The sequence below is a fragment of the Thamnophis sirtalis genome, unplaced genomic scaffold, assembly GCF_051295495.1.
Source record: "Thamnophis sirtalis isolate CommonGarterSnake01/CBP01778 unplaced genomic scaffold, rThaSir2_p1.2 scaffold_14, whole genome shotgun sequence".
NCBI lineage: Eukaryota > Metazoa > Chordata > Lepidosauria > Squamata > Natricidae > Thamnophis > Thamnophis sirtalis.
This window is the reverse complement of record NW_028261394.1, coordinates 1,988,726-2,007,108: the sequence shown is the minus strand read 5'-3', so window position 1 is coordinate 2,007,108 and position 18,383 is coordinate 1,988,726. Positions and strand designations below refer to the sequence as shown.

Below are 18,383 nucleotides of genomic sequence, written 5' to 3'. Positions count from 1 at the left end.
CCTTGAGAAAAAACACCCGTATTTTTCCCGCAGCTGCCAAATCAAGGAATAGCAATAGCAATAGCTGTTAGACTTATATACCGCTTCATAGGACTTTCAGCCCTCTCTAAGCGGTTTACAGAGTCAGCATATCGCCCCCACAGTCTGGGTCCTCATTTCACCCACCTCGGGAGGATGGAAGGCTGAGTCAACCTTGAGCCGGTGAGATTTGAACCGCCGAACTGCAGCTAACAGTCAGCTGAAGTGGCCTGCAGTGCTGCACCCTAACCACTGCGCCACCTCGGCTCTGGGAAAACGTTTCTTTGTGGGGTTTTGGGTAGAGGTCAGCTGATGTGCAGTTCTGCAAGTCTCCGTATCTTGGACAATCGTATCAGCGCATTTCGGAAAGTCCACTGGGTGTTTCTTGAATTTCCAGGGTCCGGTTGGCATCCCGTCTCCTCCTACAACGCCTGGTGAGATTTTTAAGCGTGTTCAGCAGAGCGGCCCTGTAGGGGCGATGCAGGAAGAGGAGGATCGCCAACGCCGTGCAGCTTTCACAGAACAAAACCACCTCCGAGATATTCATGAGCAGCTCGTTCTGAACGGATCCCACCTCTCCTTTGATCTTCAGGCCGGTCCTGGTCAGGATCAGGACGTTATAAAACAGGCGGCATGACAACATGCTCCCCACCATGGCCAAAACGGCCCAAGGGGGCTGCTCGCTGTTTGTTCTGGAGGAATATCGACCCACCGTTGTCGTTTTCGCAAACGCTAGGATAGTGAACAGGAGCTCGGCCAACGACGGGGCGCAGAAGCCCAAGGCGAATTTGATGATCTCGTATTCGGGCCAGGCAAACAAGGGGTCCAGCTGGCAGTCCGTTTCGTCCCGGTAGTGTTCGATGCCCAGCAGGGCGCTCAGCATCAAGGCGGCGCAGAAGGCGCACATCAGCACAAAACCGACACACAGCGCTGGGCTCCGGTGCGCCTTGCCGATTAGAGCGTTTTGGGGCGGGTGCCTGCGGAGGAAAAAGTTCAGGATTATTAAGAGGAGGAGGAACTGAGATGAGAAGTAACCCAAGTTGAAGAAGAACGACAGCGTTCCACAGGCAAGGTAGGACACTTGGAGATAAGCCGGCCGCACTGCGATGGTGAGCGAGAGAAGGATGACGAAGAGGTTGGTGACCGTCTGTGAGAAAAACAAGATGTCTAATTTCTCCAGGACGTGTCTCCGATAATTCTGGATGCAAATGCCCAGGATAACCAGGCCGGCTAATAAACCCGTCGGCACAAAGACCGCGATGTAGGCGTGCATGAACCTCGATATGACTTGTTGCATGAATATAATCTGTTCGAAGTCGGTGGAGGAATCCTTGCTCAGAGTCGGGTACTTCATCCAGGTCATGTTGTGCGGGAGCATTTTGAGGAGGGCGGTGTGCCCCGTGGGAGCTGGAAGGGAAGGAGAAGGCGATATTGTTAAAGGAAGTTAAGTCACAATAAAACGGGAAGGAAAAATGCTGAGTATATTTCTAAGGAACCCCAGATGAAGGCAGTAAAGTTATTGTCAACTCATAAAGTTGCCATTCTGCATCCAACGCAGAAAATCCAAACAAGGCTGGACACAGCCTTAAATCCTATACCTGTACTCAAATTGTTTTTGCTTCGCCCAGGTCGCTTTCAGAAAGTATGGGGAGCCGAATGTCAACTCATAAAGTTGCCATGGTGAGGAACACATTCCATGCATACCTTCGGCTAGAGCCGGGTCTCAGATTACTACAGCAGGCCTGCACCTCGTTGGTGAATGTGATTTATGACACAGACTGAGGGAAGGGAGGAAACAGGAGTGAAGTTCAGCCATGATTAAAATGAGATCAGATCTGACTGCAATGGGGTATTGCCAAAATGGTGCTCCTAATAAATGTTCCTAATAAATGACTGGATTTCTTTTGAAACTTGGCTCGAGGCTCATGAATTTAATTAGGGCATCTTTCGGAAACCTGACAGTTATAGGCCCATATCCAAATGGGAAAGTTTATTTAGAAATATATAGGCTACGCCAGTGTTTCTCAGCCTGGTTAACTTTAAGGCGGGTGGACTTCAACTCCCATAATTCCCCAGCAACATATATTTTTGGCTTAATTGTGGTGGTACGTCGAGGTACTTACATTGGTGTGATCTTAACATCCTAGTGGTGCAGATACTTTAAATACAGATATTATCCTTCCCTGTAAAATCTGTATGAGTTTCCCTGCTGACCATTGGTGTTTCAGAATAATAGTAAGTAAGTAAATATGTGTGTGTGTGTGTGTGTGTGTGTGTGTGTGTGTGTGTGTGTGTGTGTGTGTGTTATATTTGTGCTGATAAATAAATAAAGGGAGACTAGTATAGATCTATTTCAAGCTATTTAGCTCTCATCAGCTAGCCATACCCTTGCTGGGAATCGAACCTGTGCTCTATTGCCTCTTAGGCAATATATATATTTATTTATTTAGAGTCACAACCCCTGGTAAGCCCCAATTATGGGAGGAAGCTAACTGCTTCCATCATCTGTCTATCGGCTCGTCACAAGAGTCCATCACGACAGAAACCCAATATTTTTACTGTTGCCTTTGTTATATTTGTGTTTTTTATTTATTTATCAGCACAAATAAAAAAGAACACACACACACACATATATGTGTGTGTGTGTGTGTTTTATTTGTGCTGATAAATAAATAAATAAAGGGAGACTAGTATAGATCTATTTCAAGCTATTTAGCTCTCATCAGCTAGCCATACCCATACTGGGATTCGAACTTGTGCTGCACAAATAAAACACAAATATAACAAAGGCAACAGTAAAAATATTGGGTTTCTGTCATGATGGACTCTTGTGACGAGCCGATTGACAGATGATGGAAGCAGTTAGCTTTCTCCCATAATTGGGGCTTACCAGGGGTTGTGACACTAAAAATACATATACATACATACATACATACATACATACATACATACATACATACATACACATTTGCAATAGGAGAATTTTAGCATCGCTTTGAGGTCCCTTACGGTTTTAAATACCACCCAGGCCTCATCACAGAGCTATTCGTACTTTCCTTTTAAAGGTAATTTAGCTTTTATCTGGTTGTGCTCTTCGTTGCTAAGGCGTACGTGCGAATGTACCCCGATAGCAGTTATAAATTCCAAAAATTAAGGGTTTCTTTAGGCGAAACTGGCAGGGGGAAAAAAAAGTATAATGGCTCAAACAGATGCTCCCATCCCGATTTTGTTGCCCTGGAAAAAGCATCGCATTTCCTTTTAAGCAAATAAAAACACGAAAGGATCGAGTCACATTCCCCCCCCCGCCCCGCAGCAAATGCCCACAATAAATACAGTCTGTCTCGTTGCATAAGCCCCCTCGAAGTGGCAGGTGTCCGTTACGCGAAAGGTGGCATTCTTCTCCTCCATTAGAAGAAAACAGGTTGCCAGTGTTAGTTGTGATTTTGTTTGCGTGTTTCTTTTACAAATAACGGCTTGCGCTGCAATAAGGACGGGCGTTTTGCGTTGAATGCCATGTGGCGCTTTTCTGAAAAGCATATTTTACCCGTCAGCTCTTCACTGCCCAAGGTTTGTGCCAGCTTTATTCATTTTTTTTAAAAAAACAACACTATTTTGAATATCTGCCCGTGGAGAGGTCGTGTCTGCTGGCATGCTGCGATGCGCAGGCTGTTCCATCTGATGCAGATACAGATTGGCAGAGTTGGAAGGGACCTTGAAGGTCATCTAGTCCAACCCCCCCCCCTCAGCCCAAGCAGGAGGTCCTACATTATTTCTGACAGATGGCCGTCCAGTCTCTTCTTGAAAGCCTCCAGGGATGAAGCTCCCACAACTTCCGAAGGCGACTTCTGTTCCCTCGGTTGATTGTTCTCACTGTCAGAAAGTTCCTCCTTATTTCCAGGTTGAATCTCTCCTTCTTTAGTTTCTATCCATTGTTCCTTGTCTGACCATCAGGGGCTTTGCAAAATAGCTTGACCCCCTCTTCTCTGTGGCAGCCCCTCAAATATTGGAAGATGCTCTCCTGTCTCCCCTGGTCCTTCTCTTCACTAGACTAGCCAGGCCCCCAGTCCCTGCAACCGTTCCTCATATATTTTAGTCTCCAGTCCCCTAATCCTCTTGGTTGCTCTTCTCTGCCCTCTTTCTGGAGTCTTCTGGTGGCAAGCTGTTCCACTGGTTAATTATCCTCACTGTCAGAAAATTCCTCCTTATTTCTAGGTTGAATCTCTCCTCGGTCAGTTTCCATCCATTGTTCCTTGTTTGGCCTTCGGGGGCTTTAGAAAACAGCTTGACCCCCTCCTCTCTGGGGAAGCCCCTCAAATATTGGAAGGCTTCTATCCTGTCTCCCCTGGTCCTTCTCTTCCCTAGACTAGCCATGCCCAGTTCCTGCAACCGTCCATCGTATGTTTTAATCTCCAGTCCCCTAATCATCTTCGTTGCTCTTCTCTGCCCTCTTTCTAGAGTCTCCACATCTGTTTTATAGTGTGGTGACCAAAACCGGATGCCGTATTCCAAGTGTGGCCTTACTAAGGCTTTATAGAGTGGGATTAATACCTCCCTGGATCTTGATTGTATCCCTCTGTTAATGCAATTTAGGATTGTGTTGGCTTTTTTTGGCTGCCGCAGCACACAGCTCGCTCATCTGATGAGGCTCCAAGCAGCTTCCCCCCCCTCAAAAAACCAAGACAATGCAACATTAAAACAGCTCACCACAAAGGAGAACTTCTGTTTTTTGGAGGAATATCTGGGTTTTGCCTGCTATGCGCTTTTGGTTTCTTTCTGTTGCACGAAAAGCAGGTTTCCCATCCGTCTCCAAATCTCAAACAGGAGCTTTTTTTCAGCTGGTTCCCTGCCTTGCAACGCAGCCAATCCTCGTCTTACGACTGCAATTGGACCCAGAATTTTGATGCTCGGTCACCGCAGTGGTTTCACGGGCTCGATTTCCCAACCGCTTTTAGGACAGTTGTTAAACGAGTCACCAAGGTCATTAAGCCGATCGGGGAGTCGTCAGTCTGAATCCGCCTTATCTAATGTCCGTGGAGGTTCTCAGCCATCCAGGTCAAAGGTGCTTTTTCAAGAGGCCCCTGGGCTTTTCAGTTTTCCTTCCTTCTGGACGAGAAGCGAAACTTCTTCAAAGAAGAACAACGAAGTCGAGTCACCTCTTGGAAAAGCACCTTTGGGTCAAAAGTTTGCTTTCTTGAATTTCTAATGAATTTATTGGATGATCCCAGAATAGCAGCCCCACTGGCATCATTTGGGCTGCAAATAAAGTAAGTACAGAATTTTATTAGCCCAAAGAAGCATCTTGGATACCCGCCTAGCCTAGCAAATATTTTTGCTTCACTTAAGTATACTTAGAATACAGAATAACAGGGAGGGACCTTGGAAGTCTCCTAATCCAGTGTTTCTCAACCTTGGCAACTTGAAGATGTCCGGACTTCAACTCCCAGAATTCCCCAGCAGTGGTTAGGACAGTGTTTCTCAACCTTGGCAACTTGAAGATGTCCGGACTTCAACTCCCAGAATTCCCCAGCAGTGGTTAGGACAGTGTTTCTCAACCTTGGCAACTTGAAGATGTCCGGACTTCAACTCCCAGAATTCCCCAGCCAGCGAATGCTGGCTGGGGAATTCTGGGAGTTGAACTCCGGACATCTTCAAGTTGCCAAGGTTGAGAAACACTGTCCTAATCTAACGGAGTGATTCTCAAAACAACTCAAATTAAAAACCCAATTATTCTCAAAGTGAGAAACGCTTCGCTTTGATGGATTTCACCACCTTGGGATTGAAGTTTCATGTTCCTTCTGGAACATTTCGGGAAAAAATGCATGGAAGCCATGCATTTATTATTATTATTTTGGCTTGCAAGCAGAAAAGCTGGCTGCAAAAAAAAGTTATAAAGCTGGAGAAAACTTTCCACTTTCCACCCCTCCCTTGGCTGCCTCGCCTTGTGTTCCTCTGTGGTTCTCTGTGTCTTCTTCATCGCCAGAGTCCTGGCTTGGGAAGGGAGACCATTCAGAAGCAGCTCTGGGTGCAAGAAGCTAATTAAAGGAGCGGAAGGTGGAAAAAGGAAAGGATTTCTTATATCTGAGGGTTTGGTGATTAGGGATGAATTGCGAATCTGAGTGCATCCTATGGGATTTTGGCTGTCACTTACCCTTGCCAACTTTTTAAGGCTTGTGAGACTTCAACTCCCAGGATTCTCCAGCCAGCCTAGAGTCCCCTTGTAGTAGGGGACAAATTTAATAAATAAAATCCTAAACAAATTAGAATGGAGATGACAGGCAAGCAAGCATTTTGTAAATACTGCCATTGTCATCCCGTATCTCCTTTCTTCATCTTGCAATTAAGTGGAAACAACTTTTAATCCTGTCTTGGCCGATTTTGTCTTTTAACATCCGCTTACAAACCTTAAAAAGCTTTTCTCCTTTTTTAAAAAATGACAAAAAAGTAACTTTTTTAAAAAAAAGCTTCCTTTCTCAGCATCTTCCTAATTATTATTATTATTTTTTGCGACATGATGTTCTTCCTTCAATCTCCATCCTGGATAGAGGAGCCTTTTCCATCTTCTGACATTTCTTCCTGTCGATAGAATATTGCATCCGGTTTTGGTCACCCCATTATAAAAAAAAGAGGTTGAGACTTTGGAAAGAATGCAGAGAAGAGCAACAAAGAGGATTAGGGGACTGGAGGCGAAAACATATAAAGATCGGTTGCAGGAACTGAATATGTCTAGTTTAATGAAAAGAAGGACTAGGGGAGACATGATAGCAGTCTTCCGATATCTCAGGGGTTGCCCCAAAGAAGAGGGAGTCAAATTATTCTCCAAGGCACCTGAGGGTAGAACAAGAAACAATGGGTGGAAACTAATCAAGGAGAGAAGCAACTTGGAATAAAGGAGAAATTTCCTGACAGTGAGAACAATTAGCCAGTGGAACAAACTTGTCACCAGAAGTTGTGAATGCCCCAACACTGGGAGTTTCTAAGAAGAGATTGGATAGGCAATTATCTGAAATGATGTAGGGTTTCCTGCCTGAGCAGGGGGATGGACTAAATGACCTCCAAGATCCCTTCCAGCACTGTTATTCTGTTATTCCATTGGTCAGACTGTGTTCTCTGCGACGACGCTGAAGAAGGACGGCAAATTCTCCCTTGCCACTGTTCTCCAAAGGGCTGAGAATGATTGATTGGTGTTTATCCCAGACGCTGAGATCAGAAGACCGAGATTCGGAACTGATGACTTCCAAGCCTTGCAAATCACATGATTGCCTTCCGGAGGATCGTTTTAGGAACCAATGCTAGATGGTTTTATTTATTTTTTAATTGTTCTTTTTCCTGCCCTTGTTTGGCTACAGAAAGTAAAAGTTGCGTTCACATTTAAGCAAATGGGTTACCCATTTTAAGCAAACGGGTTATCACTCTTAGTAGCAGATCCAGGGGTGTCCAATTTTGGAAACTTTTAAGGCTTGTGGATTTCAATTCCCAGAATTCCCCAGCCAGCATCACGATGCTGGCTGGGGAATTCTGGGAGTTGAAGTCCACAGATTGGACACCTCTGTAGTAAATGCTTGATTAATCTTTCTTTTTGGGCCAGGAGTCACAGAACCCACCCACCCCCCCCAGAAATTATTACGCTAATAATTTAATTTAGGAAAGGTTATTTTTACGGAGACTAATTTAGAGAACGAATGCTGAGTTTGAGACCTAGGCTGGGTGCAATTCTTGCTTTGTGCCCCAAACATCCACATTTCACTTTAATGAAAGTTTTTATTTCTCTTTCTCTGTGGCTTCTTCTCACCACTCGGGAACTACCAAAACTTTTCTTTACGCTTCACAAAATTATTCTAACAGACAGAGAGAGAAAAAAAGAACTTTTTGGCTTTTTCCACCCCACCGCTGCCCAGGTCCTGTATTTCCCAGATATATATCTATTTTGCAAATCTGTTTTTCAACGTGTTGCAAAAAAGGCAGGAGGATTCTGGATATCAAAGCGTTTTTTTTCTTGCACGATACTTCGGGGCTCTTTAACTTCGGGGCAGCCGAAACGGTATAAATAACAGGACCGTAATAAAGATTTGGTTCGAAACGAAGTTGGTAACTTACCCGCGAAGGGAAAAAGCTGAGAAGATGCGGCGGGGCTGAGACCTTCTTTCTGGTGAGATTGAAAGATAGCGGATGTTGGAACGGCAAATAATTTCCACGGGTCGACTTCCTGTAGCGGGTGACGTTTTCAACTTCCCAGCTGTAAGGCTGACAGAAAACCTACAGTTCTTGAAGAAGCAGGAGCCGAGTTTCACATAATCCAAACCGTACACGTCGCCTGGCCGAAAAGAGCCACGCCACGTGACTTTAAAGTTGACTTAAGCCCAGGGATATTTTGGTGTTCCAAAACAGAGAAAGTAGTGTTTTAACCACTATATTTCTGAGCGTCTGAGGCCATCCGGTGGCTTCTCTTTGGGAGAAAAAAAACATTTTTTTTCCTGTGTATTTCTCTACTTTCCAATGTTTGGAATTCCATTTTCCAGGACCAGCCCTTGAAATGCAACAGTGGCTTCTATTGAAGAACTTTAATAAAGAAGGGATGAAACTGGGCATAAGCAGGGAGCCTTCTGCCACGTGTGGTGGACCTGGCCCAAGGTTAGGAAATAACTGGCGTTAAGATAAGAAAGTGGCTGGAAGAGATAACTGAGCAGAGGATAATAGAGCTCAAGCCGGAATTGTCCCTCCTGGGAATCTTTGATGGGGAAATGGAGAAAAAATTACAATACATAATACTACACATATTAACCGCAAGCAGAATGGAGCTTCGGAGGCTCCTGAGCTGGTTCAAATAGTGGTTTGGAGACCTTTTTGCAATTCTTGATTCATATTCTCTCTCTCTCTCTCTGTTTCTCTCTCTGTTTCTCTCTGTTTTTTTTCTCTCTGTTTCTCTCTGTGTTTCTCTCTCTGTGTTTCTCTCTGTGTTTCTCTCTCTGTTTCTCTCTCTCTGTTTCTCTGTTTCTCTGTTTCTCTCTCTGTTTCTGTTTCTCTCCCTCTGTTTCTCTCTCTGTTTCTCTCTCTCTGTTTTCTCTCTCTGTTTCTCTCTGTTTCTCTCTCTGTGTTTCTCTCTCTCTTTCTCTCTCTGTTTTTTCTCTCTCTCTCTTTCTCTCTCTCTGTTTCTCTCTCTGTTTCTCTCTCTCTCTCTGTTTCTCTCTCTCTGTTTCTCTCTTTGTGTTTCTCTCTCTCTCTGTTTCTCTCTCTCTCTGTTTCTTTCTGTTTCTCTCTCTCTGTTTCTCTCTCCGTTTCTCTCTGTTTCTCTCTCCGTTTCTCTCTCTCTCTGTTTCTCTCTCTCTGTTTCTCTGTTTCTCTGTTTCTCTCTCTGTTTCTGTTTCTCTCCCTCTGTTTCTCTCTCTGTTTCTCTCTCTCTGTTTTCTCTCTCTGTTTCTCTCTGTTTCTCTCTCTGTGTTTCTCTCTCTCTTTCTCTCTCTGTTTTTTCTCTCTCTCTCTTTCTCTCTCTCTGTTTCTCTCTCTGTTTCTCTCTCTCTCTCTGTTTCTCTCTCTCTGTTTCTCTCTTTGTGTTTCTCTCTCTCTCTGTTTCTCTCTCTCTCTGTTTCTTTCTGTTTCTCTCTCTCTGTTTCTCTCTCCGTTTCTCTCTGTTTCTCTCTCCGTTTCTCTCTCTCTCTGTTTCTCTCTCTCTGTTTCTCTCTCTCTGTTTCTCTCTCTTTCTCTCTGTTTTTTTTCTCTCTCTCTGTTTCTCTCTCTGTTTCTCTCTCTCTCTCTCTGTTTCTCTCTCTCTGTTTCTCTCTCTGTTTCTCTCTCTCTGTTTCTCTCTCTGTTTCTCTCTCTGTTTCTCTCTCTCTCTGTTTCTTTCTGTTTCTCTCTCTCTCTCTCTGTTTCTCTCTCTGTTTCTCTCTCTCTGTTTCTCTCTCTGTTTCTCTCTCTGTTTCTTTCTGTTTCTCTCTCTGTTTCTTTCTGTTTCTCTCTCTGTGTTTCTCTCTGTTTCTCTCTGTGTTTCTCTCTTCTCTCTCTCTCTCTCTCTCTGTTTCTCTCTTTTTCTGCATAGAGCACTGATGACTCGCGTCCCAAAAGCTTGCATGCACATGCCCAATCCATAAAGCAACGCATGCACAACACCCCCTTCCCACGTGCCCCGCCCCCCCTGCACATGTGTGCGCAACACCTCCACACAACCCCCTCCTCCGCGCCCCGTTTTGAGCCTAGCAGGCCTCCCTGAAGCCACCTGGGACCAAAAACAGGGGGGAGCATGACCCTCCCATCATGCCTGTGCGTCTCCCGCGTGCACAGCAAAGACCCCAAAATCATCTGGCCGACGGGAGGCATGCACAGTGGAGCTGAGCTGGGTGAGAGGGCTCCGCCGTGACACCTGTGGCATAGCTGTCATAGGTTTGCCATCACAGGCATTGCGGCTAGAAGAGGTTTGCACAGACACGCCAGGGAAATCGGCCGAAGGGGAAGAGTCTAAAATCTGCAGGTGCCTCGGTGGGGTAGGCGGCTTCCGATCTCGGTGCAACCTCAGGAGGGCTTGAAACTCCTTTCAGATTTACCCCGTAAGCTTTGTGTTCTTGAGGACCTGGATTGTTGTTGGGGGCGATACGCTGACTCTGTAAACCGCTTAGAGAGGGCTGAAAACCCCATGAAGCGGTATATAAGTCTAACTACTATTGCTATCTATCTATCTATCTATCTATCTATCTATCTATCTATCTATCTATCTATCTATCTATCTATCTATCTATCTACCTACCTACCTACCTACCTACCTACCTACCTACCTACCTACCTACCTATCTATCTATCTATCTATCTATCTATCTATCAATCATCTATCTATCTATCTATCTGGGTGAAATGAGGACCCAGACTGTGGGGGCAATATGCTGACTCTGTAAACCGCTTAGAGAGGGCTGAAAACCCCATGAAGCGGTATACAAGTCTAACTACTATTGCTATCTATCTATCTATCTATCTATCTATCTATCTATCTATCTATCTATCTATCTATCTATCTATCTACCTACCTACCTACCTACCTACCTACCTACCTACCTACCTACCTACCTACCTACCTACCTACCTACCTACCTACCTACCTATCTATCTATCTATCTATCTATCTATCTATCTGGGTGAAATGAGGACCCAGACTGTGGGGGCAATATGCTGACTCTGTAAACCGCTTAGAGAGGGCTGAAAGCCCTATGAAGCGGTATATAAGTCTAACTGCTATTGCTATTGTTATTGCTAGAGTGCAGTACTGCAGGCCACTTCAGCTGACTGTTAGCTGCAGTTCGGCGGTTCAAATCTCACCGGCTCAGGGTTGACTCAGCCTTCCATCCTTCCGAGGTGGGTGAAATGAGGAGCCGGATTGTTGTTGGGGGCGATATGCTGACTCTGTAAACTGCTTAGAGAGGGCTGAAAGCCCTATGAAGCGGTATATAAGTCTAACTGCTATTGCTATTGTTATTGCTAGAGTGCTGTACTACAGCCACTTCAGCTGACTGTTAGCTGCAGTTCGGCAGTTCAAATCTCACTGGCTCAGGGTTGACTCAGCCTTCCATCCTTCCGAGGTGGGTAAAATGAGGACCCAGACTGTGGGGGCGATATGCTGACTCTGTAAACCGCTTAGAGAGGGCTGAAAGCCCTATGAAGCGGTAGATAAGTCTAACTGCTATTGCTATTGCTATTCTTTAGTAAAAGTCTCCCATAAGCCCTGATTTCCCTCTCCTCTCTCCCATAAAAAGTGTCCTGCTCAGCGGTCTTTCCCCCCATGTGTTCCTGCTGGAAAATGAGCTTTTCTGCTTGTCTGAGCCGTCCTCAGCTAAGCTAGCCGGCTAAGAGCAAACGCCAGTTAACGTTGGGGATCATGGTAGAATAAAGGCAGCGGAGTTGCCTGGTGTGGCATTCTCCCATTCGCCACAAGGGGGCGCTTTGGGAGAACGAACTAAAGGCTGAACTCTGAAAGGCTTAGTCAAAAATCAGGAGGAAAATGCAGTTTTTTTCCCCCCACCTTGGAAAGGCATAATAAATACGGCTTGCAACTTAGTTCTCCCAGCGTCCATTTCCTAACTGGGGCCTGGCCGAAGGGCATAATCTTCTGCAAGGCGCCCTGGGGTTTGGAAAACACAGATCCCATCATCCCCAGCTAACATTGCTTTGGATTGTGGCTGCCGCGAGCCTCTGGGTCTCTCTTGTGAGCCAAATAGAAAGATTTTTAGGTAGAACCGTCCAGTGGTTCTGAGATCTCGTCTGCCGGTTCCTTCAGAACCCTGGGGCGTAATCCATCCGGTCCTGGTGATTTGGAATCGTCAAAGGTAAGACAGGTTTCGTCAGGATCCAGTTCATTAAAAAAAAATGACCCAGATTGAGCCAAGGTGGCGCAGTGGTTAAATGCAGCATTGCAGGCTACTGCTAGATCAGCAGTTCAGCGGTTCAAATCTCACCGGCTCAGGGTTGACTCAGCCTTCCATCCTTCCGAGGTGGGTAAAATGAGGACCCAGATTGTTGTTGGGGGCGATATGCTGACTCTCTGTAAACCGCTTAGAGAGGCCTGAGAGGCCTATGAAGCGGTATATAAGTCCACTGCTATTGCTATTGCTATTGCTTGGCTTGAAGTTTTGGCTCAGGAGACGAAGTGACTCAGGAGAAAGCTTTCCGGAAATTGGATTCTGACGGGATGCTATTTCTCCCGTCCCCCACCCCTCTTTCTGTGTGTGTGTGTGTGTGTGTACATCCGCTTTTGCAGGTGCTCTTCCAGGAATTGAAAGCGTAACAGGGAATTTTGTGTGTGTGTGTGTGTTTTTAGTCTGGTACTCAGTGTGTTTATGCTCCATGAATTTGATTTGATTTGATTTGATTTGTCTTGTATGCCGCCCACTCCCGAAGGACTCCGGGCGGCTCACAATAGACAAGGGAAAGGGGGGAAAACTAGACAAAGACAACACTTTAAAAACAAAACCACAACAACATTCACAATTTCCGTGGGGCTGGATATTTCACAGCCCCCCCCCCCCCCCGGCCAGCTGGAGCAGCCAGGACTTGGTGGCTTTGCGGAAGGCCGGGAGGGTAGTCAGGGTCCGGATCTCGACAGGGGAGATCAAGCCCAATGCTATTCCACGTGGAAATATTGCAATAAGGTAAAGGTAAAGATTCCCCTCGCACACATGTGCTAGCCGTTCCTGACTCTAGGGGGCGCTGCTCGTCTCCGTTTCAAAGAGCCAGCGCTGTCCGAAGACGTCTCCGTGGTCATGTGGCCGGCATGACTCAACTCCCGAAGGCGCACGGAAGGCTGTTCCCTTCCCACCAAAGGTGGTGCCTATTTTTCTACTTGCATTTTTTTTACGTGCTTTCGAACTGCTAGGTTGGCAGAAGCTGGGACAAGTCACGGGAGCTCCCTCCGTTACGCGATGCTAGGGATTCGAACCGACCTTTTCTGATCGACCAGCTCAGCGTCTTAGCCACTGAGCCCCACCACATCCTAATCTTTCAATACAGAATCCTAATTTCCATCTGGAAACAGAAAAATTGGATTTATCGACAAATAAATCCTAGGCTTTGCTGCTCATGGGGGCCAGCCTTCCCCGGTACCTGCAATTCCTTTTCGAACTCATTTGAGTGTTTAATATGTCATCATTGTCGTCGTCATCTTTCTCCCCCTCCCTCACCCCCACCCACCCCTCTGCTGGGAACAGGCTGACATTGGATCTTGCCCTGCCCTGGGTTTTTGTTTAGCTAGAAAGGAGGTCCCCCCCCTTGGAATGCAGCAAAACCTCCTTGGAGGAGGCCCGGCTGTCTGGCACAACCACACCTGTGCGACACCTACTTTGCAAGGTAGCTGCGTGCTTCAACCTGCGTGATGGGGAGCGTGACCCGTCAAAACCGCGGTCCACTAAAGCGCGCCCGATTAAAGCGTGTACCTGACGTCATCAGCAGCGCGACAAATACGACCGCGGAGAAAAAAGGGCGCTTTAAAAAGCGCTTTTAAAGCAAGCCGATTCACGTAAAGGTAAGGGTTAGGTTTAGGGTTAGGGTTAGGTTTAGGGTTACGTTAAGCGTTAGGGTTAGGTTAAGGGTTAGGGTTAGGTTTAGGGTTAGGTTAAGGGTTAGGGTTAGGGTTAGGGTTAGGGTTAGGGTTAGGGTTAGGGTTAGGGTTAGGGTTAGGGTTAGGTTAAGGGTAGGTTAAGGGTTAGGGTTAGGGATAGGTTTAGGGTAGGTTAAGGGTTAGGGTTAGGGATAGGTTTAGGGTAGGTTAAGGGTTAGGGTTAGGGTTAGGTTAAGGGTTAGGGTTAGGGTTAGGTTAAGGGTTAGGGTTAGGTTAAGGGTTAGGGTTAGGGTTAGGGTTAGGGTTAGGGTTAGGGTTAGGTTAAGGGTAGGTTAAGGGTTAGGGTTAGGGATAGGTTTAGGGTAGGTTAAGGGTTAGGGTTAGGGATAGGTTTAGGGTAGGTTAAGGGTTAGGTTTAGGGTTAGGTTAAGGGTTAGGGTTAGGGTTAGGTTAAGGGTTAGGGTTAGGGTTAGGGTTAGGGTTAGGGTTAGGGTTAGGGTTAGGGTTAGGTTAAGGGTAGGTTAAGGGTTAGGGTTAGGGATAGGTTTAGGGTAGGTTAAGGGTTAGGGTTAGGGATAGGTTTAGGGTAGGTTAAGGGTTAGGGTTAGGGATAGGTTTAGGGTAGGTTAAGGGTTAGGGTTAGGTTAAGGGTTAGGGTTAGGGTTAGGTTTAGCGTTAGGTTAAGGGTTAGGTTTAGGGTTAGGTTAAGGGTTAGGTTAAGGGTTAGGTTAAGGGTTAGGTTTAGCGTTAGGTTAAGGGTTAGGTTTAGGGTTAGGGTTAGCGTTAGGTTTAGCGTTAGGTTTAGGGTTAGGTTTGGGGGGGTTAGGGTAAGGTTTTCGCATTAATTTTAAGCTTACCACTCACAGCGCGATGTTTTCGTCGCGCTGTGATGACGTCACATACGCGCTTTCGTCGAGTGCGCTTTAGTCTACCACGGTTTTGTGGTGGAACCACGGGGAGAATTCCCTTCCAGGAGAACTGACCCGGTCCTTCAGCCTGGTCTACGGAGAATCCTAATCATACAGTTCAGGGTTGTCCTAAAGTAGTTTTTCCCCCCCAAAAGGCAACTGGGATGTTTTTTTCCTTGAAGAGGTTTCGCTTCTTATCCCAGAAGCTTCTTCACTTCTAGCAGAAGAATCCCGAAATGCCCCGCCTTTCAGTTCGGAACGGAAGAAGCTTCTGGGTTTGAGAAGCGAAACCTCTTCAAGGAAAAAAAAAAATCCAAGGAAGTCCTCTCGAAAAAGCTCCTTTGCGCTTTTCATTCTGTCTTGCAAACCCCAAGCCGCCAGGATAGAAAATATTAGCATTCTCCTTCTCTGTTCTTCTGTATACGTGGGTCCTTGATTTACAACCGTTGGAGGTCACAATGAGGCGGGGAAAAAGCGGCGTTCATATTTTCCCGAGAATCTTTGCAGCCTTCCCAGGGTCACGTGATCCAAATTTGGATGCTCGGCAACAGATTCACATTTGTGTGACGGCCACAATGTCCCGGGTGTGTGTGTGTGTCACACAATCCTCCTTTTTGTGGCCTTCTGACAAGCCGAATCAATTGGGAAGCCGGATGCAGGCATGTCACCGACTTAATAACCGCAGTGATTCACTTAACAACAGTGGCAAGGCAGGCCGGGGAAAATGGGGCAAAACTCGCTTCGCAACTTTCTCGCCTAGCCACGGAAAATGTGGGCTCCGTTTTAGTCATAACTCGAGGACTACCCGCCCTTCCATCCCAAAGGACCAATCAAACGCTTTGAAGTGGTTAAATCGATGGGAATAATGACGAAGATCACTCCGAAGTAAACCATTTTATCCGTTTATTGATTTGACGTAACTGCCTCCCCGGTTCAAAGGAGACCTACAAATCATAAAATCATTTTCCAAAAAAAAATACTATTCTGACATAATACTGTTAATATCAGCCTGAATATCGGCTGAACTTCTGTTATGTATGACCAGATACAGTACTTATCATTGAGCTAGTTTATTCTTCCAACTGTGATAAAAATCTGAATCTCAGGAAATAATTTAATAAATTCTTTTAAAACGTTCTTTCTTTTTTTTACATCAGTAGACTGTTTCACGTGTTCGGCGAGTAATGCCAAATACTTTTATTTACACAAATAGCTGGAACCTTTCAGAGGCTTAAGCAGAAGTTTCTTCAAATTTTCTATCTCCGTTCTTCGATCACATTTGCCTTACATTACGTCTCTTTGTATTAAAATATACCTTACTTGTTAGCTTTTTTGGAACGCACCCAAATCCTGCTCTGGAAAATATTCCTCATTCAAGAGTTTACGGAAAGCGAACGCAGTTGTTTGAAAGCGATAGCATTTGAGATCTAAGAATAAACACCAGTGGTTTCTGGAACATTGGAAAGCAGCGAAGAGATGATTATGTTCGTATTGAATTTGTTTTTTTCTTCCCTCTAACACTGACTCAGTTTTAATGGGAAAAGGCACGCCTCTCGAGATATTAGCCGTGAGTAAGATTTGGGAAGAAATATGTAAATGTTTTGAACTGAAGTGGCTTCAGATGCAGGATGTTAGTAATGTGGAGATGGAATTGCATAAGGCATGAGCCTTTGGCTCCTGTTTTTTGTTTTGTTTTACAAAGCATCGAAATTGTCTTTTGACCTAGGAATTGTTTGGCTTGAGAAAGAGATAGTCCCATGGCTGAATTTATTATAGCCAACGTTAACGGCTGGGTAAGAAATCTTGCAGGGAATCATAGATCCCAATGATTTGGGAACCGAGGTGGCGCAGTGGTTAAATGCAGCACTGCAGGCTACTTCAGCTGACTGCAGTTCTGCAGTTCGGCTGTTCAAATCTCACCGGCTCAGGGTTGACTCAGCCTTCCATCCTTCCGAGGTGAGTGAAATGAGGACCCGGATTGTTGTTGGGGGCAAATATGCTGACTCTGTAAACCGCTTTGAGAGGGCTGAAAGCCCTATGAAGCGGTATATAAGTCTAACTGCTATTGCTATTGCTATTTAGTCTCGCCTGACATAAGCCAAAGACATTGCCCATCAGAAAATAAAAGAGAAACTAGCTTTCTTCGGTCTGAAAATGAATAAGGGGATGCATAAATTAAGACGGCCCAGAGAGGTTTCAGGGGACAAGAGAAGTAAGGGACTTTGTGAGTGGCAAGGTGAATTAATGAAGGCTGCGCCCTGTTCGTTTTATGGGAGTTATAGTATAGTTGTGTAGTTATAAAGAGGAGCGTGATGGCTTAGTGGTTAAAGATGCTGAGCTTATCAGCTGGAAAGCCAACGGTCCGGGTTCAACATCCAAGGCGCAATGGGGTGAGTTCCTGTTCCTCCCCCCAGCTCCTGTGCACCTAGCAGTTTGAAAGCTAATGGGAGTAGATGAATAGGTACCATTTTGGTGGGAGGATAACAGCATTCCATGCACCTTTGGTGTCTAGTTGAGTTGAGTTTACTTTATTGTCATTGCACATCGTACAACTAAATTAAATGCTGTCCACATGACCACAGAAAATGTCTTCGGACAACGCTGTTGGCCTTGGCTAAGAAATGGAGATCAAGAGTTGGACACGAAACCTTTAACTTTTTATGGCTATCGTAGGGTATCTCGGAAAATAGTTTTCCAGCTTGTGTGATAAGACAGTGGTTCATAAACTGGGGCAGTGACCCCCAAGGAGGTCATTTGGGCATATCCTGGGGGTACTTAGACCCTAGGTGGGAGTCTTCATGATATGATCCCGGGGACAAAGGGTAATTGGGGGAGAGAGTTTAAGAGGAGTGGTGAAATATCATCCCTCTGAAAGAGTGGGTGTCCACCTTGGCAAGTAAGAAACGGGGGCTTCAACTCCCAGAATCCCCCAGCTGGCTAGGGAATTCTGGGAGCTGAAGTCTCCACATCTTAAAGATGCTAAAGTAGAGGTACGTGGCTCTAAAGCAGTGGCGGTGAATCCTTTCGGCACCAAGTGCCCAAATCAGAAGGTGTGTGCATTTGTGCACGCTGGAGCGCCGGAAACGGAAAGCCGGCTGGTCTTTGTGTGCACAGAAATGGAAGACCAGCTGGCCAGCGTGTACATGCCTGTTTTGGGGCCGGGTTTTTGGGCTGTTTTCTGGGGCATTTGGGGGGGGGTTGTGGCACTCTGGTGCTTGTGAAGACCAGCTAGCAACAGCCCGCGTGCCCACAGAGATCGCTCTACGCGCCACCTCTGGCCTGCGTGGCATAGGTTCTCCATCGCGGCTCTTAAAGAGTTGCCGGGCCCAGATCCTAAGACTTATAAATACCTTCCGCAATTAATTGGGCAGATATTACCCAATTCCGTGTGCATAAGACAGCAGGAGACTTTATAGCGGTTGGGACTC

The 18,383-nt window shown here is 45.9% G+C and overlaps 1 protein-coding gene across 1 annotated transcript; it reads right to left on the bottom strand.

Annotated features, from left to right (window-relative positions):
- Positions 1-401: 401 nt before the first annotated feature.
- LOC148042653 (uncharacterized) lies at positions 402-8,860 on the bottom strand (the record flags this gene model as incomplete). Its single annotated transcript, XM_087728938.1, is given in 2 exon segments — positions 402-1,425; positions 8,113-8,860. A coding segment is annotated over 1 exon segment (995 nt), but the record flags the coding sequence as incomplete, so codon positions are not given.
- Between the last annotated feature and the right edge of the window lie 9,523 nt (positions 8,861-18,383).